General features: G+C 47.0%; 2 protein-coding genes across 11 annotated transcripts; both read left to right on the forward strand.

Annotated features, from left to right (window-relative positions):
• Positions 1–1,241: 1,241 nt before the first annotated feature.
• LOC113248140 (olfactory receptor 2W1-like) lies at positions 1,242–2,186 on the forward strand. The gene has a single exon (XM_026489524.3). The coding sequence runs from the start codon at positions 1,242–1,244 to the stop codon at positions 2,184–2,186; it is 945 nt and encodes a 314-aa protein (XP_026345309.2).
• Positions 2,187–10,751: 8,565 nt separating this feature from the next.
• Positions 10,752–25,161, forward strand: ZNF311 (zinc finger protein 311). 10 transcript variants are annotated; one of them, XM_026489522.4, is made up of 9 exons: positions 10,752–12,125; positions 12,462–12,540; positions 13,825–13,941; positions 15,972–16,063; positions 16,322–16,472; positions 16,818–16,922; positions 19,161–20,581; positions 22,173–22,262; positions 23,931–25,161. In XM_026489522.4, the coding sequence occupies exons 1-8, from the start codon at positions 12,117–12,119 to the stop codon at positions 22,218–22,220; spliced, it is 2,022 nt and encodes a 673-aa protein (XP_026345307.2). In that variant the 5' UTR covers positions 10,752–12,116; the 3' UTR covers positions 22,221–22,262; positions 23,931–25,161. The 10 variants fall into 10 exon arrangements, with proteins under 10 accessions (XP_026345307.2, XP_057160842.1, XP_057160841.1 ...); XM_057304859.1 differs by lacking the exon at positions 23,931–25,161 and adding an exon at positions 22,529–22,629; XM_057304858.1 differs by lacking the exon at positions 23,931–25,161 and having other exon boundaries at positions 22,173–22,616.
• The last annotated feature ends 1,748 nt before the right edge of the window (positions 25,162–26,909 follow it).

Raw genomic sequence — 26,909 nt, forward strand, 5'->3', positions numbered from 1 at the left:
TAATTTAATTTCCTTACTTTACTGTAACGGCAGCAAATAAATTTATTAGTCCTTGTCCCCAAACACACTCTGAATACAAAGCACCCTAGGTCTGAAGTTCATGGTCAGAAATTATATGCAAAAAACATTTATAAGCCAAAAAAAAAAAATTAAAAACTGAAAAAGTATAAATAATCCAATCATTAAACATTCCATCTATTTAATGATATGATAAAGTATTCAGAAATAGTGAAATCTATGTGTTCTTAATCCCTCTTCTGTAATCTTTCAGAATTGAAATGAGGCTTTACCTACATGGTTCCAAAGCTACCAGAGGATTGACTCATATAATTGGTAAAGGCCATGCAGAAAAACAACCCACTGACTGCTTGTTCGAGTTCCCTCCCTTGCTAATTCTGCTGAGTGGCAGGTGAGTAGGAGCTAACACGGGTGACTGCTGTGTGTATGTGGTAACCAAATGTTTCTGGAATTAGTTTTTAACTCTGCAACAAGTCAGTAGGCTGTTGACAGTGTAACAGCAGTCATGAAAGGTAGTCCAAGAAACATGGGTCCTCTGCACATGAAATGAAGGTTAAAAGGAAAGACGATATTTTCCTGGCACCACACAAGGTCACTATGATGGGGAACACCAAAACTGGTGCAGGAACAGCAGTGTCTGCAATAATGAGTAGGAGCGGAAACAGGAGGAGGAGGCTGGTGGTGCTGTGATGACAATGGCTGGAACGAACACGTCTAGAAGCGAACATGGAAGTGACCCTGCTACCAATGGTGGAGCTCATCCCTAGAAAATGGGTCATGTAACTTTTTATCCCAAACTGCACTCCTTTGACAAGGGAAAAATGTGTCATGATTAAGTGACGCTTATGCCATATATTCAAGAAAGAACAACTCCTCAAAATACATCTCACTCTTCAATTATATCATTAACGTGGATTTCTTACCTAACCAAAACACACAGAACCATAGGTGTCATGGCATATTAAGTTCCTTCAATGACTTACAATTCAGTGTGATTGGGTTTGCCATGTTATTGTCAAAACCACCCTGGTTATGAGTGAACACAGAGAGGTTTGGGGCACTGAACACAGGGAGAGTGTTAACAGAGGTGTTCCAAAAGGGAGAGAGCACACCAACAACTGCATCTGGGATACTCATGGCAAAGTACAGAGATTTTTATTTCTGCCTAGAGCTGATGCTATTTTGATTACCGTGATTTGTCTCCTAGACTTTCCTAAGGAGCCATGGACACAAACAATGGAAGTTCCACTACGGATTTCATCCTGCTGGGGTTTTCTGATCGACCCCAACTGGAACGCATCATCTCTGGGCTTGTCTTCATCTTCTACATTGTGACTCTGGTAGGAAACACAACCATCATTCTTGTATCTTACCTAGACGCCCAGCTCCACACTCCCATGTATTTCTTCTTATCCAATTTGTCTTTTTTGGATCTCTGCTATGCAACTAGCATTATCCCCCAGATGCTGGTGAATCTATGGGGTCCAACAAAGTCTATTACCTATGGAGGATGTGTGCTCCAATTCTTCTTTGCCCTTGACCTGGGATCTGCTGAATGTCTTCTCTTGGCTGTGATGGCCTATGACCGCTATGCTGCTGTCTGTCAACCTCTTCACTACACAGTGATAATGCACCCTCAGCTTTGCCAGAAGATGGTGCTCACCGCCTGGTTGGGTGGCCTCGGCAGTGCCTTAACTGTATGCTCCTTAACTTTGAATTTGCCAAGATGTGGGCACCGAGAGGTAGATAATTTTTTGTGTGAGATGCCAGCATTGATCAAGATGGCTTGTGTCTACTCAAAAGTAATTGAGATCACTGTATTTGCTCTTGGAGTGGTATTTCTTCTAGCACCTATATCACTAATTCTCATCTCATACGGATTTATCACTCAAGCAGTTGTGAGGATCAAATCAGAGGCAAGGTGGCGTAAGGTCCTTAATACATGTGGCTCCCACCTCACAGTAGTAACTCTGTTTTATGGAACAATCATCTACATGTACATGAAGCCACAGAATAGCACATCCCAAGATGAGGGGAAGTTCCTTTCTCTCTTTTACACGATCATCACACCCACCCTTAACCCTCTGATCTACACTTTAAGAAACAAAGATGTGAAGAACGCAGTAAAGAGAACACTATGTTTAGGAAAATGGTCAGCCAAGTCATGAGTTAGATGGAAGACAGCTAGGAAATATTGACCTTTACCAACAGAAGATGAACTGATTCATTTATGCAAAGAGCTTTTAGTGGGTGTTCACCACGTACCAAGATTTGCTGTAGGTACTGACTTTGTAAATAAGTAGGAAGTAGATGGAAATTACAAGGAGAGATAGACACATAAAGAAGCTTCATACACTTAAAAAGCTTCAACACTACTCAAGGATTACAGATAAGTAAACATATAATTATGAAATGTGGTTAAATACAATAATCAAGATATGAGCAAAGTATTAAGAAAATATTTCACAGAGAATTTTATTTTAATTTTTTTTTTAAGATTTTATTTATTTATTTGACAGAGAGAGAGACAGCCAGCGAGAGAGGGAACACAAGCAGGGGGAGTGGGAGAGGAAGAAGCAGGCTCATAGCAGAGGAGTCCAATGTGGGGCTCGATCCCATAACGCCAGGATCACGCCCTGAGCAGAAGGCAGACGCCCAACCGCTGTGCCACCCAGGAGCCCCGAGAAATTTATTTTAATGTAGGATTACACAGGACACGACTTCTTCCCACCAGAATTAAAACCTTCATGGGAAATAACATTCCCTTTCCGGCACCTGATACTGCCAATAGGGCCTTTGTGCTGGCGATCAGGTACCGTATACTGATATCTGTTCCACATTCGGCTTCTAGTTTTAACTGGATGCAGGGCCACAATGTGCGTATCGCATTCGGAGCCTGGCCTCCACCAACACAATGCCAGGGAAGCAATGTGGGCAACTCCTGGGTTATCGTCTCACATATGAAGCCATATGCTCTCACTCTTCCCCCTCCCCCTTCCTCTTGGCTGGAATGTGACTGCAGAGGGTACCTAGCTTTACCAAACCCTATGAGGGAACCGAACAGACCCACCCCTGCAGCAGAGCAATGCCTCCACACTATTACAGGAGGAAAAGCTAACCATTTAAAATTAATTAAGCCACTCTACTTTGGGGTCTCTCTGTTAGAGGAGCTTAACTTCTACCCTCCATGGCCTGATAAGGACTTCAGGCGTTTCCTGGAAGGTAGTGTGGTCCTTCAATCAGCAGCAACAGCATCACCTGGTGCCTTATCAGAAATGCACACTCTTGGGCCCACCTCAGACCTACTGACCAACCATCTGAGCAGGGACTCAGCAACTGATGTTTCTTAACAAGCACTACAGGTAATCAGGCTGAAGTTTGAGAACCACTGTTACAGAGAAGTGGGAGATGCTGAGTCTCTAAAAAGAAATTTAAAATGGTCTTGTGGACTTTAATTAATTTCCTTCCTATACATGTGTGAAAGGAGGTGAGTAACAGTTCTCAAGTATCTTAGATAGGAGAAATGAAGGAAATGAGGAGTTTTGCCTAAATGAAATCAATAGAAAAGGTTATTATTTAGAAAATGGAAGGGAGAGATGATGGCAGAAGAGTTAGGGGACCTCATTTCATCTGGTCCCTTGAATTTAGTAGATACCTAGCAAATCAATCTGAACACCTATGAATTAAACCTGAGACTTAAGAAAATAATTGCTGGAACTCCATAAATAGAAAATTGACCACTTTTTGCAAGACAGGAGGTGAGTTGAAGTGAATCTGAGGGGACATATCAGAAGATAAACCATGAGGGAGGGAGCCTCCATAAGCCAGCTACCAGAAAGTGACAGAGCAGTGGAGCACACAGTCAGAACTTCTGGAAGTCTGCTCCAATGAGTGATGTCCCTGCATGAAAGGTGCTCAGGTGGCAAAGCGGGGCAGAATCCTAAGTGGGACAGTGTGACTCAGGATCCCACAGGTCACAGAAAGAACAGGGGTGCCTAGAACAGCAGAGTTCCCAAGCACTGGCATCAAAAGACACAGGGTATCAGATGGGATAAAAAAGCAAGATTCATCCATATACCATCTACAAGAGAATCATTTTTAGACCCAAAGCACCTCCAGATTGAAACTGAGGGTATTGAGAACCATTTACCATGCCAACGGACCTCAAAAGAAAGCTGGGGTAGCAATTCTCACATCAGACAAATTAGAAAAAGTATTGGACAAAGTACAGCATTCTTTCTTGATTAAAACTCTCCACCGTAGGTGGATAGAAGGAACATACCTCAATCTCATAAAAGCCATGTATGAAAACCCCATAGCAAATATTCTCAATGGGGAAACACTGAGAGCTTTTCCTCTAAGGTCAGGGACACGACAGGGATGCCCACTGTCGCCACTGTTGTTCAAAGTAGTACTGGAAATCCTAGCCTCAGCAATCAGACAACAAAAAGAAACAAAAAACATTCAAACTGGCAAAGAACTCAAACTCTTACTCTTCACAGATGACAAGATACTTTATGTGGAAAACCCAGAAGGCTCCACTCCCAAATTATTAGAACTCATACAGCAATTCAGTAATGTGGCAGGATACAAAATCAATGCACAGAAATCACTTGCATTTCTGTACACTAACAATGTGACTGAAGAAAGAGAGATTAAGGAATCGATTCCATTCACAATAACACCAAAAACCATAAGATACCTAGGAATAAACCTAACCAAAGAGGTAAAGGATCGGGGCGCCTGGGTAGCGCAGTCGTTGGGCGCCTGCCTTCGGCTCAGGGCATGATCCCGGCGTACCGGGATCGAGCCCCACATCAGGCTCCTCCGCTGGGAGCCTGCTTCTTCCTCTCTCACTCCCCCTGCTGTGTTCCCTCTCTCGCTGGCTGTCTCTCTGTCACATAAATAAATAAAAAATCTTTAAAAAAAAAAAAAAAAAGAGGTAAAGGATCTATACTCTAGAAACTACAGAACACTTATGAAAGAAATGCAGAAAGACACAAAGAAACAGAAGAACATTCCACACTCATGGATTGAAAGAATAAATATTACTAAGTGTCTATGCTGCCCAGAGAAATCTACACATTTAATGCAATCCCTATCTAAATACCATCAACTTTTTTCACAGAAATGGATCAAACAATCCTAAAATTTGTATGGAACCAGAAAATACCCCAAATAGCCAGAGGAGTGGAAAACAAAAACCAAAGCTAGGGGCATCAGAATTCCAGATTTTAAGCTATATGACAAAGCTGTGATCACCAAGACAGTATGGTACTGGCACAAAAACAGGCACATAGATCAATGGACAGAATCGAGAATCCAGATACGGACTCTCAACTCTATGGTCAACTAATCTTCGACAAAGCAGGAGAGAATATCCAATGGAAAAAAAGTCTCTTCGGGCCGCCTGGGAAGGGCTCAGCTGGTTAAGCATCTGCGTTTGGCTCAGGTAATGATCCCAGGATCCTGGGATTGAGTCCCGCTTCAGGCTCCCTGCTCAGCAGGGAATCTAGTTCTGCCTCTCCCTGCCACACACCCTGCTTGTGTGCTCGCTCCCTCTCTCTCTGGCAAACAAATAAGTAAAATCATTAAAAAAAAAAAAAAAAAAAAAAAGTCTCTTCAGCAAATGGTGCTGGGAAAATTGGACAGCCACATACAGAAGCATGAAACTGGACCATTCTCTTACACCACAAGCAAAGATAAATGCAAAATGGATGAGGGACCTCGATGTGAGACAGATCCATCAAAATCCTAGAGGAGAACACTAGCAGCAACCTCTTTAGCCTCAGCCACAGCAACTTATTGCTAGACACGTCTCCAATGTCAACGGAAACAAAAGCAAAAATGAACTTTTGGGACTTCACCAAGGTAAAATCTTCTGCAAATCAAGCTGTCTCTCTTCGCAGATGACATGATACTCTATATGGAAAACCCAAAAGACTCCACCACCAAATCACTAGAACTTACAGAGCAATTCAGTAACGTGGCGGAATACAAAATCAATGCTCAGAAATCGGTTGCACTTCTATACACGAACAATGAGACTGAAGAAAGGGAAATTAGGGAATCCATCCCATTTACAATAGCACCAAAAATCATACATAATCTCGGAATTAACTTAACCAGAGAGGTAAAGGATCTATATTCTAGAAACTATAGATACCTCTTGAAAGACATTAAAGAAGACACAGAACGATGGAAAAACATTCCATGCTCATGGATCGGAAGAATTAACTTAGTTAAAATGTCTATGCTACCCAGAACAATTTACACTCTTAATGCCATCCCGATCAAAATACTAATGACATTTTTCAAAGAGCTGGAACAAACAGCCCTTAAATTTGTGTGGAACCAGAAAAGACACCGAATCGCCAAGGAAATGTTGAAAAGGAAAAACAAAGCTGGGGGCATCACAATGCCAGATTTCAAGATATACTACAAAGCTGTGATCACCAAGACAGCATGGTACTGGCACAAAAACAGACACATAGACCAATGGAACAGAATAGAGAACCCAGAAATGGACCCTCAACTCTAGAGTCAACTAATATTCAACAAAGCAGGAAAGTATGTCCAGTGGAAACAAAGACAGTCTCTTCAACACACGGTGTTGGGAAAATTGGACAGCCACATGCAGAAGAATGAAACTGGACCGTTTCCTTATAGCACACACAAAAACAGACTCAAAATGGATGGAAGACCTCAATGTGACACAGGAATCCATCAAAATCCTAGAGGGGAACACGGGAGCAAACTCCATGACATCAGCCGCAGCAACTTCTTCCTAGACACATCACCAAAGGCAAGGAAAGCAAGGGCAAAAATGAACTATTAGGACTTCATCAAGATAAAAAGCTTTTGCACAGGGGTGCCTGGGTGGCTCAGTCATTAAGCGTCTGCCTTTGGCTCAGGGCTGATCCCGGGGTCCTGGGATCGAGCCCCACATAGGGCTCCATGCAGCTCGCTGAGAGCCTGCTTCTTCCTCTCCTACTCCCCCTGCTTGTGTTCCCTCTCTCGCTGGCTGTCTCTCTCTGTCAAATAAATAAATAAAATCCTAAAAAAAAAAAAAAAAAAAAAAAAGCTTTTGCACAGCAAGGGAAACAGTCAACAAAACCAAAAGACAATCTACAGAATGGGAGAAGATATTTGCAAATGACATATCAGATAACGGGCTAGTATCCAAAATCTATAAAGAACTTATCAAACTCAACACCCCAAAAACAAATGATCCAATCAAGACATGGGCAGAAGACGTGAAGACATTTCTCCAAAGACATCCAAATGGCCAAGAGACACATGAAAAAGTGCTCAACATCACTCGGCATCAGGGAACTACAAATCCAAACCACAATGAGGTACCACCTCACACCAATCAGAATGGCTAAAATTAACAAGTCAGGAAATACAAATGTTGGCGAGGATGTGGAGAAAGGGGAACCCTTTTACACTGTTGGTGGGAATGCAGGTTAGTACAGCCACTCTGGAAAACAGTACGGAGGTTCCTCAAAAAATTGAATATAGAGCTACCCTACAACCCAGCAATTACACTACTAGTTATTTACCCCAACAATACAGATGTAGTGAAAAGAAGGGGCACATGCACCCCAATGTTCATAGCAGCAATGTCCATAGTAGCCAAACTACGGAAAGAGCCTAGATGTCCATCGACAAATGAATGGATGAAGAAGACGTGGTGTGTATATATATATATACAATGTAATACTACTCAGCTATCAAAAAAATAAAATCTTGCCATTTGCAACAACGTGGATGGAGCTAGAGGGTATTATGCTAAGCCAAATAAGTCAACCAGAGAAAGACAATTATTATATGATCTCACTGATATGTGGAATTTGAGAAACAAGGCAGAGGATCATAGGGGAAGAGAGGAAAAAGTGAAACAAGACAACACCAGAGAGGGAGACAAGCCATAAGAGACTCTTACTCTCAGGAAACAAACTGAGGGTTGTGGGAGGGGAGTGGGGGAGGGATGGAGTGGCTGGGTGATGGACATTGGGGAGGATATGTACTATGGTGAGTTCTGTGAATTGTGTAAGACTGATGAATCACAGATCTGTACTCGTGAAACAAAACATTACATGTTAACAAAAAAATTAAGAATGGATCATAATAGACTATGGACTCTGAGAAACAAACTGAGGGCTTCAGAGGGGAGGGGGTGGGGGAATGGGACAGGCTGGTGATGGGTATTAAGGAGGGCGCGTATTGCATGGTGCACTGGGTGTTATACACAACTAATGAATCATCGAACTTTACATCAAAAACCAGGGATGTACTGTATGGTGACTAACATAATATAATAAAAAATATTATTATAAAAAAAGAATGGATCATAATAGATCCTAAAACAAATAACATTGCCTTATTCTTTTTTTTTAAGATTTCATTTATTTATTTGACAGAAAGAGAGACAGCCAGAGAGAGATGGAACACAAGCAGGGGGAGTGGGAGAGGAAGAAGCAGGCTCATAGCGGAGGAGCCTGATGTGGGGCTCGATCCCAGGACCCTGGGATCACACCCTGGGCTGAAGACAAAGGCTTAACCACTGAGCCACGCAGGTGCCCCATCATTGCCTTATTTCTTAATAAAAAAGTTATAACCCAGAAGAAAATAAAGCTATAAAATCCCTTAAATATAAAAATAAATAAAAATAAAAATCCATGAGCTTGTAATGAGGTTCAAAAAGAGAAACCAAACCAAAATAAAAAAATAGTTATGAATTGTTGCATTAAAAAGTACCCTCAAAATTTAGAATCAAACGTCAAATATTTATTACCTCACACAGTTTGTGCAGATCAGGAATCTGAGAGCAGCTTAGCTGCTGGTTTTGGGTCTTTGAGCTGTGCTGCGTCATCTGAAGGTCTGACTGGGGGCTGGAGGATGCACGTCTAAACTCTCTCAAGTGGCTGTCGGCAGGGGCCTTCAAGTCCTCCCACATGGGCCACTCCTCACAGTGTGACAGCTGGCCTCCCTCAGAGTGAGTGATCTGAGAGGCAGGGAGAGAAAGAGACACAAAGCTGGAAGCCACAATGTCCTTTATACCTTAACGTTAGAAGTAGCGTATCATCACTTCTGCGTAGTCCACTGGCCACACACACCAGCTCTGGCACAATGTGCAAGGGAGCTGCACGTGGGAAGAATCCTGGAAGGCGGGGCTCACCCATGGCCATTTCAAAGAACGGCCAGCGCATCAGTGGTCATGGCACCTGAGGCAAGCCACTTACTCTGAACACTGGCACTTAAATTGAGAAAAGTAAACATTTATTGTCCTTCCCGTATGAACTACATTTCAGGAAAACCAAATAGCCCTAAATTTATATGTTGATGAGAGAAAAATCCTTCTGTAAAAGAAATTCCTGTTCATAAATATGACAAAAATTACTGAATCAGAAAAATCACAATTTTGCCAGCCCTAATGAAATGGCGGATTTAGGCAAAGATCAGTAGGTTAAAGCACCAAATGAAAGGCTGATGGGGAACTTTACCTGGAAATATCCAGCTGTCAAGTTAGCATCCCAGAGAGTGGAACAGTCAGACCTCGTGTGCCTCCTGATACAAAACAACAAGTACAGGGCGCCTGGGTGGCGCAGTCGCTAAAGCGTCTGCCTTCGGCTCAGGGCGTGATCCTGGCGATCCGGGATCGAGTCCCACGTCAGGCTCTTCCGCTATGAGCCTGCTCCTTCCTCTCCCACTCCCCCTGCTGTGTTCCCTCTCTCGCTGGCTGTCTCTCTGTCACATAAATAAATAAAATCTTTAAAAAAAAAAAAAAAAAAACAAGTACATAGCACCACCTAAGAATGATTCTCACGCACACAGGTAAACCCACCGCGAATCAAACTTTCAGAGCTAACATCTAGCTAATAGGAAATACAAGCCTAGAGAAATAAATTAAATGAAGATACAAATGGACAAAACCAGCATGCGAAAAACTCAGGACAAATGACCCAGTTTGTTTAACTGGGGTTAGGAGGGTGAGTGAGAGATGGAAAGAGGAACTATTCTAGGTCTCAATTAAAAGAAAATTTAAAGAAATAACCCCAAAAAACCATGTCCACTTTGGCCAACAGCCAGTCATGTTTTATACATTTGGGCAAGTTTAGTACGCACTTTGTACTAGATGGTAACCAGGAATTATTTAAAAATTTTAGGTGGGATAGTGGCACTGTGGTTCTGCTAGAAAATGTCCCTATTTTTTAAGAAATGCATTCTCAAAAACATAATGCTGAAATAACACCTTCTGAGTTTGCTTTCAAATATTTGAGCAAGAAAAACGGGGCTGGGGCGGACAGACGAAACAAGTGCGGCGGAATCTTACTTATTATTAAGTCTGAGCGATGAGTATATGCGGGCTCATCAGTCTTCGCTCAACTTTTGTGTAGGCTTAAATTTTCGTAAGGGTTTTTTTAAATTTTTGAAAAAGAGCATTCCATCACTCATCTTGTGTTTTTGGCTAATATTTAAAAGTGACTTTTTCATATATTTACGTCACAAAACTCCCGCGCACTCCAGCGAGGAACCCAAAGCCGGACCACAACGGGTCGCTGTGCTGTGACGCACTGAACGCTGCGACCCCCGCGCCCCTCGCGCCCTCAGGAACTCGCGCGAACTCCCGGGCCGGGCGCGCGAGAGGGCCCGCGGGAATTTCCGGGGAAGTCCCGACCAGCGAGTGGCCGCGTTTCCTAGAAAGTCACCGGAAGTGGGTGGTGGAGGACTAGGAAGTGGAGCTGGCACAGATGTCCCTGGTTTCTGGTTGCCTGGGGAGGTACGGGCGGGAAGGCTTGCGCCTCCAGTGCGGGCGAGGCGGGAGCTCAGCCGCCGGGTGCCCCAGGGTCGCCAGCGGGAGGGGCGGGCTTTGGAGCCGAGTCCGCGGGGAGGGGTCCGCGGCGGGCTCGCCCCCCAGACGGGGCTCCCCGCAGGTGTTCTGGCTCCCTCCCGCTCCTCCTCTCCCTTTTGTCCCCCCGATTCCTGTCCCCCGCAGCGTCCGCGCACGCATTCGTTCGCCGAGCCGCTGGGGCAGGCGCTGTTGGAGGCGCTGAAGTCGAGCCGCGATCATGGTGGCCGGGAATCCCCGCCCTCGGGAGCCTGGGAGCCCCCGGTTTCGTGGGGGGACACCGACCACGCACCGCCGACGCCGTATTTGAGTAACTTACCGTGTTGGAAAGTGGTCGAGTGCTAGTGAAAAGAATAGAGCAAAGGTAAAAGCCAGGTAAGGCGTCGGGATCGGAAGGAGAGAGTAGGTGGCAATCTTAGGGGGGCCCCGAGAGTAGGTGTGGGGAAGATGACACCAAGCCAACGCTTGGAAGCGAGGTCATCTGCCCTGAGGATTGCTTGAGGTGGAGGGGCGGCCGGTGCAAAGGCCCTGAGGCAGAAAAGAGAGGTCCGTGTGAGTCCGGACGGCTGAACGAGGAGGAGAAGCGTGGGAGCGCCACCCGGCACGCCTGTAGGCATGCATGCCTGGGTAAGACCCGCTTTCATTCTGAGTAAGCGAGGGGGTCAGAGGGAATGGGCGCTCAGCTGTGTGCAGTAAGCTGGAGAATGGCAGGTTTTACGCGGAGATGAAATAATCCAGTTTATGGCTTAAGCACAGCACTCTCACTGTCGTATTGAGAAGAGGCAGAAGGGAAGGACAGACGCGGGGAGACCAGTGAGTAACAGTGGGGAGCAAGGCAGGGGATGGCGGCTTGGACAAGGTTGGGAGCTGCAGAGGTCCTAGTCCAGACACATAGCGGTTTCAGTTTGTCCCCCTGGGCCCCTCTTCTCCCAGAGATCATGCCCAGCAGTTCCTTTTGTTTGCTGTGTTCACTGTCCTCTTTTTCCCTTTTCATGGACTATTCAGGAAAACAAGATGTGAGACCACAGCTAGCTGAATGCTGCTGATGAACCCCAAATCCAGGGCCCTGTGTGACACTTGAAGCTGCCCGGTGGGACAGCAGGGGCCCTTTGGCTGGCATCTCCCAGGCCACGTCCAAACTTGTTGTCTGGGCAAAGCCAGAACTGACTTTGGGAGTTTGACGCAAGCAGCAGGGAAGAACCTGGACTGCGGTGGAAGACTGTAGAGAAAGCTGGGTGAAAAGATGCAGCAGGTAAGGAGAGGAGGGTCTGCAGCGTTTCCCGAGGAGGAGGAAGGAGAAGTGAGTACAGAAAAGGAAAGCAGTGGGGGCTGTGGTGGAAGTTTCCCGCTTCAAAATTCAAAATAGTTTTCCTGGACGGCCTGGTGACCATGAAAGCTTTCCGGTGATAGAGAGGAATTGAAAGACTTTTCTGTTTTTCATAAGGTGTATCAGGGACTGAGTCCCTGAATTTCTCTCCCCTCTTGGTGTGTCTGGGAGTTGATTTCCATGGACTAAACTTTATAGTTGCTTAGAGCTTGTTTTCCTCCCGTCGGTAGCGTCCCTGAGGTTTTCTGTGTCTCCTAATAGGTGATGGTGTCACACGAGAGTCCAGGCCCACCACGCCAGCTGCCTGGGACCCCTGAGGCTGAGCTCCTGCAGGAAAGAGGTGAGGCACACAGGGTGTTGTGCCAGGAGGACAGCAGCTGAAAACAGCTGGGATGTGGCCGGGGGCCGGGGGTGGAGGGAGGCAGGGAGGAGATGCTTCCTGGGGCCTGGAAATCCGCTCCTTATTGAGCATTTATTGGAATTCTTCTGTTACGTCTATACTAGGCTTGGATCAGTATTGCAAGAAACTAAATTACTCAGTTTCTGCCCTCATCTTACATCAAATTTGGAAAAAAATAATCAGAAGATTCTACAAAGCAACTTACCAAGAAATGGCATTCCATCACTTACATACATACAACTCAACATGTGTGATAGATGACTCATATAGGCGTACATGAAACCTGTGGTATCTTTCGGTAGCTCCTACCCCACTGGTTTTGCCACCATGTCCATGTTGAGTGTATGTAATTTTAGTTCTTTAGACCTTTTTGGAACCCTGAGATTTTAGAAGTATAGTATGAGTCCCTGAGAAACAGAAGATAGAACAGCAGCAAAGGAGGAGCGAAGGTTTTGTCGTAAAGCTTTGGGAAAAACACAGGAAGATGGGGAACTGTGAGGCTGGGCTTAGAAGTGCTGAGTGGTGGTGTGTGTGAAGAGCAAAGCGGACAAGACTGTGGCTGATGGAGGTAAAACCCAGGAGACAGCATTCAGCAGTTCGGGAGTCCTAAAGGCAGACCCTGAAAGGCAAGACTTTTGGACAGAGGACTAGGCACCTGGGCACCCCAAAAGTAGGCTTTTAGTATATATTATCTACAAAGAGAAAAAGTATATTATTGGAACTTCCAGAGGAGAAATCCTGAAATTTCAACTATATAACGAATCATAAAGGAAAATTAATAATATAGAACATATTCGGTACAAATTTAAGAGAGGTAGAAGATAAGCAACATTGCTTAACTTGGGTGTTTATTTTAATTCATTTTTTTTTAAATATAAAATTATACACCCTCTTATGGTTCACATCTGACCTGAGTCTCCTGGTCCTCTTTTTTTCATAAGACCTTAAATTCTCTTCCCATAGGTGATTTTCAGGACCATAAAGTATACAGTTACCTAACATATAATATAAACGAATGAATCTCATCCTAGATAATATCTGTACACCATTTTAACGAGTAGTTTAGTGACCGACCGAATGTTTGTGTCCCCTCAAAATTCACACATTGAAGCCCTAACCCCCATTGTGATGATATTTAGAGGTGGGGCCTTTGGGAAGTAATTTGGCTTAGATAAAGACGTAAGGGTGGGGCCACATGAAGAGATTCGTGCGTGTCCTTATTAGGAGAGGAGACCAGAACTCTCACTGCGTCCCCCACAGGTGAGGACGGAGGACGGCAAGCCAGGCACAGCCCATGCCGGCACCTGGATTTCAGACTTCAAGCCTCCAGAACCGTGAGAAGTAGGTTTCCAGTGTGTAAGCACCCAGTCTGGGTATCTTGTTACCGCGGCCTGCATTGGCAAAGGTAGTTTCGTGCCGTTTGAGCACATAGCCTGTCTCCAAGTTCATGTTTAACTCGAGGGCAGACACTGGCTTTCCAAAATCTAAAGCTAAGAAATAAATCCCGAGAATCACTGTGGTGACCAGGGACTGAGGCGGGAGAAATAGCAACTTGGGTAATGGGTAGAGAGTTTTGGTTTTGCAGGATGAAAAAGTCCTGGAGATTCTACAACGTTGTTGTTTTTTTTTTTGTTTTTTTTTGTTTTTTAAGATTTTATTTATTTATTTGACAGAGAGAGACAGCCAGCGAGAGAGGGAACACAAGCAGGGGGAGTGGGAGAGGAAGAAGCAGGCTCCCAGCTGAGGAGCCTGATGTGGGGCTCGATCCCAGAACGCCGGGATCACGCCCTGAGCCGAAGGCAGACGCTTAACCGCTGTGCCACCCGGGCGCCCCAACACAACATTGTATTTTTAACACTGCTGAACTGTACACTTAAAATGGTTAAGATGGTAAATTGTGTTACCTATTTTTTTCCACACTTAAAACAAATTCTTAGTGTGATAAGCACTTAAAGAAAAAAGAGTAAGAAGAACCGCTGAGTTAGCAGAACTTTCCCAGTCTGTGAAGAGGGTACAGTAAAAGTCCAGGTGCGCTACGTCTGGAGGGAAGTTGGGGTAAACAGGGGTTCGCCTTGTCAAAGGCCATCCAGTGGTACACTCAAGACTGGTTTGTTTTACTGTAGTAAATTCTCCCTCAACGAGAACGTAAACAGATGCTGAACTCTGGTTCAGTGTTTTGGGTGCAGTATGCTGATACCTTCGATTACTTTGAAATGCAGCAAAAAACAAAGTGGATTAATAGGCTAGTTAGCTGGACAGATGTGCGATAGAGCATAACAAATGTTAAGGTATGTGGATCTTTACTACGATTCAGCTTTTCTGTGTACTTGGAAATGTTCGTGATAAAATGTGGATGAAAAAAATAAACACAGTTGGGAGGTTTGTGTTTTTGCTGTCACAGGAGCAGAGCAGAGCGAGCGTCTGCTGTGAGCTGTGTGCAGGCCAGGCGGGTGTGGGACTGTGTGCGACAAAGAATTAGGGAGCGCGGGCTTGCAGAGTGAGACATGGAGTGACAGAGTGGGGCCCAAGAGACCCACACACAGCCTGGGTCTTGGTCAAAAGCTGAGAGTCGCCTAAACCAGAGAAGAATTGGGGGAGGTTTCTCTGGGAAGAAACCAGTTTGCTCCTCAATTGAAGTTTTGGTAAAATTGGAATGAAATTTTGGGGACCTAAAGCCACAGGGTAGTCCTCAGGTCTTACCCACTGGTGACTAACCCCACTGGTATCTTCTGGAAGAGATCATTCAAGCCGGGATTTGGGATGTGTTGATGAACTTTCTAGAAAGGTTACTTGCCGCAAACAGTGAGGCTACAGGAAGGTTGAGCTGGCCCACCAGGAGGAAATCAGGGCCCCGTTAACTAGCAGTGTGCCAGACTACGCTGGTGTGGGGAGGACGGCTTAATAGGAGAGGGGAAGGTGGTGTTTCTTGGAGAAACTAACTGGAGGTAGAGCAGCCAGTAAGTTACCGAAAGGAATCAGTTTCGGGCCGTTTCTGGATATTTCTGTCCCACACCTCCCCTCCTTTCTATCCCCCCATCCCCACCCCAAGTCTTTCTGGAGGAAGTGACTTCAAAGTCCAGATACTGAAAGAGAGGTTATCCCACAAGCCAGGAGTCAGTGACGTGCGTTTGGGGAGGGGCGAGGTCATTCTAGGGTAAAGAGAGACCAGACAAAAACGCATAGCAGGTGACGGACAGAACGCTGGCCATCCGCATGACTTTGTGCCGTGGCCTGCTGCCCAAAACCGAACCCGAAGCTGGAGAAATAATGGGGGAGACGGAGTTTGGGAAGTTTCTACACAGGGGAAGAGAGGAGGAGAGAGGAAGGTTTCGGTAGTACTGTGCCAGATTGACCCGCCTCGTTTCCCTCAGCCCTGCCAACCCCTCCGCATCCTGCCTTTGCCAAAGAGGGAAGCCGAGGAGACCGGCCAGGCGCAAAGAGCGCACCGATGAGCCCGGCCCAAGTAAGCTGCGGCCCCTCCATCCTTCTGGAAATACAGCCCTGCCTCCTTCCACTCATCCCTGACGCCCCCACCCCACGTGCAGGTGCTCCCTCTCACCAGGAACATCCCCATTCCTTCGTTGTCGCCTCTGCCATTTGTGTCCACTCCCTTTCACCTCTCCCAAATACACACAGTAACCGCCTCTCATCTCTGTAAACCTTCTCCCAAGAGTCCTGTCCTGCCTCTCTGTCCTGAGGGCACCGGGGGGGTTTTCTCCAGGACAGCGGCAGGGAACTGTTTCAGGACTCTGTGACGTTTGAGGACGTGGCCGTGTGCTTCAGCGGTGGAGAGTGGCAGTGTCTGACCCGCGCTCAGCGGCACCTCTACGCGGACGTCATGCTGGAGAATTACGGGAACATGATCTCGGTCGGTAAGGACGTCCCTGCGCTTGGCTCAGTACTGTTTCCTCTCCTTTTCCTTTCAGTTGTATTTTTTATTGATGTACGTGGGGCCTCATATTCTAGCCTCTGTTACATAGCAAGGTAGTCACAAGAGCAGGGACTGGTCCCTAGGGTCTCCTCCTCTCCCTTCTGAGTATGACTTGTCTGAGAATATCTGTACGCGTGTTTCCATGCGACCAGACCCCTGAACAAACCCCTTCTGTACCCCAGTGGCCATTTCTTCCTTGTTTCCCTACGTGGGCAGAGGGGTCAAGGCTGGGTGTAGGACCCTGGTAGTGTTGCTCTCCACACTCTTGTTCCTTCTCCACGACCAGGCTTTGCAGTCCCTAAGCCACCTCTGATCTCCCACCTGGAGCAGGGGGCCGAGCCCTTCATTCAGGATCTGCAGGACTGGGGCTTCCTGACCTGCTCCTTCCCAGGTGAGTGATGGGAAGCTGCAGCCTCCTGCCGGGTGCCCTGGGGAGGTGGACGTAGAATGTTCTTAGTGCCCAGGCTCCCTAACGAAGAGAAAACAAATAGCAGCAAAGCAGTTGGGGCAGTTATTCTGTCATGATCTAATTGCTTCTTTCCCCCTATCTGATAGGCCCTTTGCAATTTGGGCCTCAGAGAAAGCTCAGTGAATTCATCTCCCTTCTGTGTATCAGTTCCTCCAGTGCCCAGAGAACGCTGCTCTACTGCCCCTAGTTTTTGTTCAGGACCTTCCCCACATTGAGCCTCAGGCCTCTGACCCTTGCCTTTCTCTGTTTGCCCTCACGGCTTCAGCTCTTAGCTGGGCGGCAGGTGCCCGGTGCATGGACACTGCTCACTTCTCCCCTTTCCTGGGCAGCACTCTTGTTTCTCACTCCTGGTGTTTACTGCACAGACCGTTGTCATCTGCAGACCAGCACACCTGAAGGCAAACTCATCTCTCCCCTCAGCCCGTCTCCACTGTGCCCTCCCTGTTTCTGTACCTGAGCCTCCCTCTTTCTCACGTTGCCTCTCCACGCTCCCTGACCTGTGTACCTCGTCAGTCGTGAAACAGTACCAGCTCCTCATTCAAACTGTTTTCTCTATTTGTCCTTCAAAACGTGTCCCTTACCCACAGACCGAGCCAACTGCCCTATCACGATACCTGCTCTTCCTTCCTCCTCCCTCCTACCATCCAACAAACATTTATTGAGCAACTACTGTATATAGGCACTAGACAAGGTACTGGAGATGGCGTCAAACATTATTGCCAAGTAGGGAAGGCAGGTAGTCAGTGATGATACAGCACAGAATAGTGAGAGTCACGGAGTGGTACCTGGGATGTACAAACACGGAGTAGAAGCGTCTAAATCGGACTGGGGACCAAATGACTGTGGAGGGAATGACCATGAACCAAACGTGTGGCGTAAGGGAGGTGGCTCAGCGGAAGGAGGGGAGAGGCATTCTGGGCAGAGGGAGAATGCACTCTCGCATTCATGAAGCGTGAGCAGCGTGACCAGAGCAAAGGGCTCTGAGCGGCTGGTGTGGGGAGGGCAGGAGCAAGGTCATGGTTCAGAGGGGTTTTTATAACCTGCGGACTTGGAGCTTTATTCTGACCATAGGAGCTGACATGGGTGAAGCATTCCCATCCGTGTAGCAGGTGCTTACACACATTAGCTTAGGTAACGATCCCGTCGTACAGATGAGCACCTGAGGCACAGGGAGTGCAGTCGTCCTCCCAGGTTGCACAGCCAGGAGGGTCAGAGCTAGGGTTGCAGCCTGTGGTCCCACTCCAGAGCTGGGGATCTGGCTGCACGCTTCACCTCCTTCCTGTCTTGTTAACAATGCAGTGCCGCTGAGACATTTTAAGCTGAGGAGTGGCATGATTAGATTTGATTTTTAGAACGATCTGGAAGCAGAGTAGAGCACAGATTCAAGGGGAGGCAGATTAAAGGACAGTTGGGGGTGGGGTGGCAGTTAGTGAGCAGAAAAACCCTGGCAGCAGAAATAGAGAGGAAGGGGTAGAGCTGAGATAAAGAGAAGACTGATTTGAACTCTGGTTGCCTGCAGAACTTAACTCAAGCGAACTTAAGCAAAACAATGAGAATTTATTATTCAGGGGTGTCGTGGAACCTAAGAGCAGGGGGACATGAGGCCCCTCACCCCACTGTCCCCTTGCTGCTCGGTGCCGAGGGCAGAACGTTCCCTCCCCCGGGCGGTGCACCATCCCCCAGCACTGGCTGTTGTCAGGGTGCGAGTCCAAGGAGAGAGAACCTGGCCTGTTTCGGGTGGGGGATGGCCCAGCTCTGATGTGCCCTGGCCCCCGGCGGGAAGAGTTACACTGCAGAGCAGACGGGTCCCTGGGGGGTCAGACTGCAGTCCGTGTCACGACAGGTGGGATTTGTAAAATGTCCGCTGAGCAAATCTGAGGGAGGGAGAGGGTTGAATGTGACTCAGTTTCCTGACTGAGGTGACTGGGTGAATGAGTTTGCCAGTCACTACACTAGGAGATTCTCGAGAACGAGTAGGTTTCTAAGGGTTTTTGGAAAGTGTGCAGAGTCTGAGCTGTCTTGGCAGCCTTTGGCCGTGACCGTAGCCTTCTTCCAGCCCGGGCGTCACGTACCCTTCCAGCGGCTTCGCCCTTTCACCCCTCCCGCCCCCCCGTGTTTCCCGACGTCTGAACATCTGGCATTTTCATTTCCTTGTCCAAGTATCAGCGGACAGGACCTGGCCTGGGAATGAGAAGGCGAGTTCAGAACAGGAGGTGTTCGACCGCGGCGACGTCTGCCGGGTCCGAGTCGAACATCTCCTGAAAGCCCTGTCCCAGGATGCTGAGGCTGGAGGAGCTGGTGTCCAGGATGTCAAGTTAGAGAATCCACGGGACGCGCCCGGGATGGAGACACTGGGAGAGGAGAAGGTGACCCGCAACGAAGGAAAGACCAGGGAAAACTTCGGTGCAGCCCCGAAGCGTGTTCCACAGAACGGAGTCCTCCCAGAACGGCAGCCCCACCGATGTGCCGACTGTGGCAAGAGCTTCAGCGGCCGTGCCGCCCTGGTTCTCCATGAGCGCGTGCATTCTGGCGAGAAGCCACACGCGTGTCGCGAGTGCGGGAAAGCGTTCAAGACCAGAAGCCAGCTGTCGGTGCACCGGGTCACCCACACGGGGGAGAAGCCCTTCGGCTGCGCCCAGTGCGGGAAGGCCTTCGGCAGCCGAGCCGCACTCTGCCGGCACAGGAAAGCGCACAGCGGGGAGAAGCCGCACGCGTGCGGCGCGTGCGGGAAGGCCTTCGAGAGCAGGAGCCGGCTCCGTCTGCACCAGCTGGTGCACAGCGGGGAGAAGCCGCACGCGTGTGCCGTCTGCGGGAAGGCCTTTCAGCTCAAGCACTGCCTCACCCTCCACGCCAGGACCCACACCGGCGAGAAGCCGTACGCGTGCGGCGCGTGCGGAAGAGCCTTCCGCGGGAGCTCCGACCTCCGCAAGCACCTGCGCATCCACACCGGTGAGAAGCCCTACGCGTGCGGCACGTGCGGGAGGGCCTTCCGCCGGAGCTCGGACCTCCGCAAGCACACGAGGACGCACGCGCGGGGGCCGGGCGGTGGCTGCGCGCAGTGTGGCCAGGCCTTCGGCAGCCCGGCAGAGCTCCGGCGGCACCGGAGGAGCCACGCGCCGGAGAAGCCGTACGCGTGCGGGCAGTGTGGGCGCGCCTTCCGTCATAAGTGCAGGCGCCGGGCTCACGAACGCGCGCACCGCGGGGACAGGCCGTACCCGTGCGCGCACTGCGGGAAGGCCTTCCAGGACCGGCACTGCCTCGCCGTCCACCAGCGCGTGCACACCGGCGAGAAGCCGTTCGCTTGCTCACAGTGCGGGAGAGCCTTCCGCGGGAAGTCCAACCTGACCAAGCACCAGAGAATCCACACCGGGGAGAAACCGTACGCGTGCGAGGCGTGCGGCAAGGCCTTTCATCACAGCTCGGTCCTGACGCAGCACAGACGCATCCACAGCGGGGAGAAGCCGTACACCTGCGGCCAGTGCGGCACGTCCTTCCGGCAGCGCGCGGCCCTGCTCGGGCACCAGCGGGTGCACAGCGGGGAGAGACCCTATGAGTGTGAGCAGTGTGGAAGAGCTTTCCGGGTGAGCGCGAACCTCACGGGACATAAGAGGAGACGACACGGAGGATGGCGAGCGCACGCACTCGACGAGAGTGGGAAAGCCCTCTCCCCGGGACCTGACCGGCCGTCTCAGTAGCCCGTGTTCGGCCGGCAGCCCCTGGGGAAGCGAGCCTGTGTGTGCACGTTCCCGCTTCTCCTGCTCCGGAGCCCGGCCTTGCTGTGCGGGGACTTCCAATCAGCAATTCTAGCACCGAATACTTCCCAGTGCTTGCACGTGCCGGCCACTCTTCTCACGGCTTTGCAGTTTTAATCCCTTTAATCCATAAGACATCCCGAAAGGATGAGGAAATTAAGGTGTACAAGGAGGACAGCGGCGCAGGGTCACTTAGCTATAAGTTCTGCGCAAATGCCTCCCAGGGGCTCAGGCCCGCGCCGTTCCCGAAGGCCGGCAGCACACCTCTTAGATGGGCGGCTGCAACTCAGTTCGGCTCGGAGCTTGGTTTAGTTGATAAAATACTGATCTTTTTACCAAGGTTTTTCTGTTTAGTTTTAACTTAAAGACTGGATGGAACTTTTCCATGTGGGTTCAGGATTGCTGAGATCGGGCAGATTTAGAAATTACCGATAAGCGGGATTCAGCTCTATGCTGCTCCAGTAACCGTTTACATATGGAAAGAGCATGAAACCCACCTCACTTTGTTATAAATACATCAAACTGTGCATGTGTTGATTTCTTAAATATTTACTATATCTATTTGCATGACACATGAAATGCTCTTTCAAATGTATGAGAAGTTTGCATCTACCTTTCCAAGTCTTTCAATCTCTCTTAACATACACCCTTTCAAATGTTACAAGTACGTTTTACAGACAGAATTAAAATAAATACAGTCAACAAGGCTGTTAACTAGAGATTGAAAATCCTAGGGGCGCCTGGGTGGCTCAGTTGGTTAAGCGCCAGACTCTTGATTTCAGCTTAGATCATGATCTCGGGGTTGTGAGCTGAGCTCCGCTTAGTGGAGTCTGCTAGAGATTCTCTCTCCCCCTCTCTCCCTCCAAAAAAAAATTTTTTTTAATCCTATAAGAAGATGCAAATGTGTCAACCTAATTAATATAATGACCATAATTGAGAATTAAGTTTAGTCCTAAATTCCTCGGCTGGTAAAAAAAAAGAGAAAGAGAAGGATGAGCAGTGGGTTATCCAACATTTCTCAAAGGTGTTTTACAAGTTAAAGCTTTTAAAATAATGACTTTAGGAACTGTTAGCTAGGTGGGTTTTTTAAATTCCCTTAAAGACTTCTCAGAGTTTAAAATATGTTCATCTAAATCTTAAAGGAGCAATAAAAACCACTGCTTTCCGGAAGTAATTGACCACACAGTCCTGTTGGAAGCATTTTCCTGGGCTCTTGTTTCACAGAAAAACTTTTGGGAAATGGTTATGTGCTATCTAATACTAAAAACAAGGTGTCCGAGAGATGTGATTTTCTAGTAACAAATTCCAGAGGGGAGTACATGGTTTCTTATTTTTAAAAAAGGGCAGACTGAAACATTGTCCCTTAGGCTCAGTTTCTGCAGGAAATGCCGTGTTCGTTATGTGACTGTTTCTCACATAGTTTGGTGATGAAAGCCGAGATGGAAACTTTGAAGACGTAACTCCGTGAAGTTGCCTCTGGAGGACGAAGTTCTGGATATGTGGCTTTCTGGTGAGAAAACATGACATAAGGGCAGAGTTCAGGATGTGTCTGGACAACTGACAGTGGTTTTCCGATTAGTTTTGAGGATGAGAACCCCTTGTTTGGTCGTCTACAAATCTGAGCCACCCATGCACACACAGCAATAGTTGTTCTTTAACGCTCGACGGAATATTGTCGTGCTTTCCTAGAAAATCGGAGGTTTTGTGTCTCACAGCCACACGTGTAAGCTTTTAGAAAAGGCATGTGCGTGCTCAGAACGTCTGTTTTGCCCACAGGCTACGGTGTGCTTTTGGACTTTGGACTCAGAGTCATCCCAGCCGGTGAACCGGCCAGCCCTTCGTGTGGCCTGTGCAGTCGTTGTAACAGAGCCCGGACCAGCCTTGAGGGTGGGTGTGCCCCTGACTGGAGAGCTCACCTCTTCAGACACCAATTAGCGGCAGGGGGTAGCAGGCCCACGTTCTGTTGTGAAACATGAAAGGCCTCTGTGTGGAGCCCAAATAGGAGCATTCCAGACGCATCCTCACCCGTGCATGGTGCACGTGACCACCGTCTCCCTAGAACACTGCTGTGGTGCAGACACCTGCTGTGAAGACTGCCTAAGGACTCTCAGTCCTGCGTCTAAAATGAGTGCTGTGCGTTGTGCGGTCGGTGGAGGGGGTGGGGGATGGGCTAGAGGGGGGCGGGCACTAAGGAGGGCACCTGCTGTGAGGAGCACTGGGTGTTGTGTGTAAGAGACGGATCACTGAATGCTCCTGAAACCAATACTTCACTGCATGTTAACTAACTGGAATTCAAACAAAAATTAAGTAAATACTAAAATGAGCGTTGGGGGGGAAACACTGAAGAAAGTTCAGATATTTTACCTGTGGGAAAAGCCTGTACATTTAAAAGGGGTCCAAAGCTGGAGTAAAGTCTGCCATAGGTAGTAAATTCGGCAGGAATACCATGGAAGGAGTTCAAAGACGAGATGCATAGTTGAATAAGAAAACATGCTAGTATTTCTTAAAACCCTAAGATGTTTGTAACTAATTCTGAAGAGTTACCGAAACTAGAGTTATTGATTTAGTTATAATTTACTTAGAAACTCACCAGGTAACACACTTTTTTAACTTGACTACCTTAATGCAAAATCTGAGAAAATTGTCACTCTGATCATTGATACAATGAGATTGTTTTCACTTTACCTTCACAACGGAAGTAGAGAATGCCCACTTCTCTCGGTTTTACAAAGCGGAACAAGATACAGGTTTCAGATTTTGAGCCACCCATGAACAGAAACGTGTTTCTGGGGGCGCCTGGGTGGCACAGCGGTTAAGCGTCTGCCTTCGGCTCAGGGCGTGATTCTAGCGTTTTGGGATCGAGCCCCACATCAGGCTCCTCTGCTATGAGCCTGCTTCTTCCTCTCCCACTCCCCCTACTTGTGTTCCCTCTCTCGCTGGCTATCTCTATCTCTGTCGAATAAATAAATAAAATCTTTAAAAAAAAAAAAAAAAAGAAACGTGTTTCTGTAGCTTCTGCGCAGTTGAGGCCCTGCTCTCCTTACCGAGCAAGATTCACCCACGGCTCACAAGATAGTCTTTCAGAGTTTTCAAGACAAATCAAGCACTTCTTTTTCCACAAGGCAAAATACCTGAAATTTCTTTAGTGCTCTCTCACAGTTTATTTTTAAATGTTCAGGAAGCAGAAGATTCCTGGAGTTGCTGGTCCCCTGGGGTTTCCTGCTGCAGGACTGAGACCCTCGGCAGTCTTCACAGTCGGTGAGCACGTGCAAGATGGGTTTGTGAGGGTGGTGTCTGGAGTCCTGGCCTTTCCTTCTGTTCACCGATCTACTGTCTGTCCTTACACCAATGCCAAACTGGTTAGCTTTAAAATACCTTTTCACCTGGTAGAGTTAAGTCCTATTTCTTTTTCTTCAAGACCGACTTGCCTGTTCTTGGTCAAGGCTGTATTATTTGTTCATGCACTGGAAGACTCAGTGTTATAAAGATGTCAGTTCTTCCCAAAATTGATCAATAGATTCATTGCAACCTAAATAAAAATTCTAAGAGTGCATTTTTGTGGAAAATGACAAACTGAGTCTAAAATTTATTTTTCAGTATAATTCTTAGTCAGAATAGCCAAGCCTTATGAAAGGCAAACTTTTATCCTTTTATGAGTAAATTGTGGATAGTATTTGTACCCTCAGGTTAAGAAAGGATTTCTCAAGACACCAAAAAAGGTTAATCTTAAAGAAAAAGTTCTGATAAATTCAACTGGATTAAAATGAATTTCTTTAAGCAAATTCACCATAAAGAAGGGAAAATACTATTTTCTCATGACTTGAAAAAAGATATTTTGAACACATACACTTGGAAAATAATTGTCATCTAAAATGTTTTAGGTTGGGGGTGCCTGGCTGGCTCAGTAGGTTAAGCGTCTGATCCTGGAGTTCGGCTCAGGTCACGATCTCCAGGGTGGGAGATCCCCTCCTGCATCAGGCTTAAGATTCTCTCTCCCCTCTGCCTCTGCCCCTCCCTCCCCCATGCACACTCTCTCTCCCTCAAAAAAAGTGAATAAATATTTTAGTTTGAGTCATACGAATGGCCATATCTAAAGGCTGAATAGTGGCAGTTTAATACGGTCTGACCTTATATAAAAATTCCTTTAAATCGATAAGCAAAAGACAACCCCAAAAAAGGCAGAAAGCATGAAGAAGTATTTCAAAGAAAGACGACTAGACACAGAAAGCAGTCCAGTCTCCATAACAAGGAGCTGAGCACAGTGACAACGTGTGGGACTCCCGCCAGCCTCACCCAGTTTTGGCCGGGACGTGGGGCTGCAGTGCTTCCTGGTGATGCTGTAAATTCATGCAGCCACTCTGGAGAATGCACAGATGCCGTCCTGTAAAGCTGGCCTGTACCCCACAACCTTACAGATCCATCCCTGGGGATGCGCCCCGAGAAACCCTCGCACGAGGATTTTCACGGCGTATCTGCTCATGATAGCAAAGCCCAGCAACAACCCAAATGTTCACCAGCAGTAAGTAGAAAAACACGTTTTGCCATATTTAAACAATGGATATCTTACAGAAGCGAACACGAATGACCTAATTGTGTTACCTACGCAGTACCATGGGCCGGTGGTGGAGAGCCCTGGGTGAATGGGAAGAGCCAGGCCCAGAAGACGGCATACAGTTTGGTGCCAGATTTATAAAGCTCAGAAGCAAGGAAGACAAAATAATACATTGTTTGGTGATGTATTCCTAAGAGTATTATTTGTGTAAGTAAAGGAATGATAAACAGAATTTAGTAGAACGGTTGCCTCTGAAAAGGAGTCACAGTGATGGGGCAGGAGAGAGGCCCATAAGTCTCAGGAATACTCTTGCCAGACCTGTCCCACAGAAACTTAATGCCAGCCACATACGCAATTTAAAATGTCCTCATTAGGGGCGCCTGGGTAGCGCAGTCGTTAAAGCGTCTGCCTTCGGCTCAGGGCGTGATCCCGGCGTTCCGGGATCGAGTCCCACATCGGGCTCCTCTGCTGGGAGCCTGCTTCTTCCTCTCTCACTCGCCTGCTGTGTTCCCTCTCTCACTGGCTGTCTCTCTGTCACATAAATAAATAAAATCTTTAAAAAAAAAAAAAATAAAAATAAAAATAAAATGTCCTCATTAAAAGAATAAAAATAAATAAATTAATTTTAGTAGTATGTTTCTGCGTGGCCCAGTGTGTTCAAACTATCATTTCAATATACAATCAAAAACATTTTAATGAAGTATTTTATTTTGTGCTGTCTTGTCCATTTACAGCACCCCTCGGTTTGTCTGCTCGATTTTCACTAGAAAACTATGCTTAGATCTGTATTTGGATTTCATAAAACTTATAGTTAAAAAAAATAAATTCACAAAGCCAAGTTGTCCCAAACATACTTAGAAGTTTTCCAATAACAGAATGCAGAACCCTCTTTTAAATTTAAATTTTAAACAGTTAGAATCAAAAATGCACTTTCCCAGTCACGTGAGCCACATTTGAAGCACCAAAGTGCCACAAGGAGCGACAGGACCCCGTATGGGACGGAGCAATTCTCAGTCTTGAGTGATATGTTCAAAAGTGCTCCTTCTGATCCTGTGCTTCAAAAGTTTTATACTTGCGTATCTTTTCAAATGTATAAAGTAAAAGGGAAACCAAAAAAAAAAAAAAAAAAAAGCAATCCAGGAATCCCAATTAGTAGAAGTTCCAAAACAATGAAATGATCAAAAGAGACAGGAAATTATCTAATCAGGTAAGAAAATCAGTTTCTAGAGGGAAAGGCCTGCCAAGCATATGGTTCAATGAAGGGCAAAACATCTGCACAAAATACTGTGGATAAAAGAAAGATTGCCAAAGTGTTCAGGCAGGAAAAAGAAAAGTCAAATACAAAGGACAAGAACATTAATTAGCTTTGGAGTAATCAAGAATAGCACTTGAAGATGGCAGACCAGAGAGTAATGCCTTCAAAATCCTAATGGAAACAATTTTAATTTAGATTTTATAATCAATTGATGAATCAACTATTAGGTAAAATAAAGATATTTTAAAGACATGAAAGTTCTCAAAAATTTTATCTCACATGCTTATCTTATCATGAAGTCCACCCAAGCAAATTAGTGAAATCAAGAGTTTAAAAAAAAAGGAGGGGGG

Source organism: Ursus arctos, unplaced genomic scaffold (genome assembly GCF_023065955.2).
Source record: "Ursus arctos isolate Adak ecotype North America unplaced genomic scaffold, UrsArc2.0 scaffold_31, whole genome shotgun sequence".
NCBI lineage: Eukaryota > Metazoa > Chordata > Mammalia > Carnivora > Ursidae > Ursus > Ursus arctos.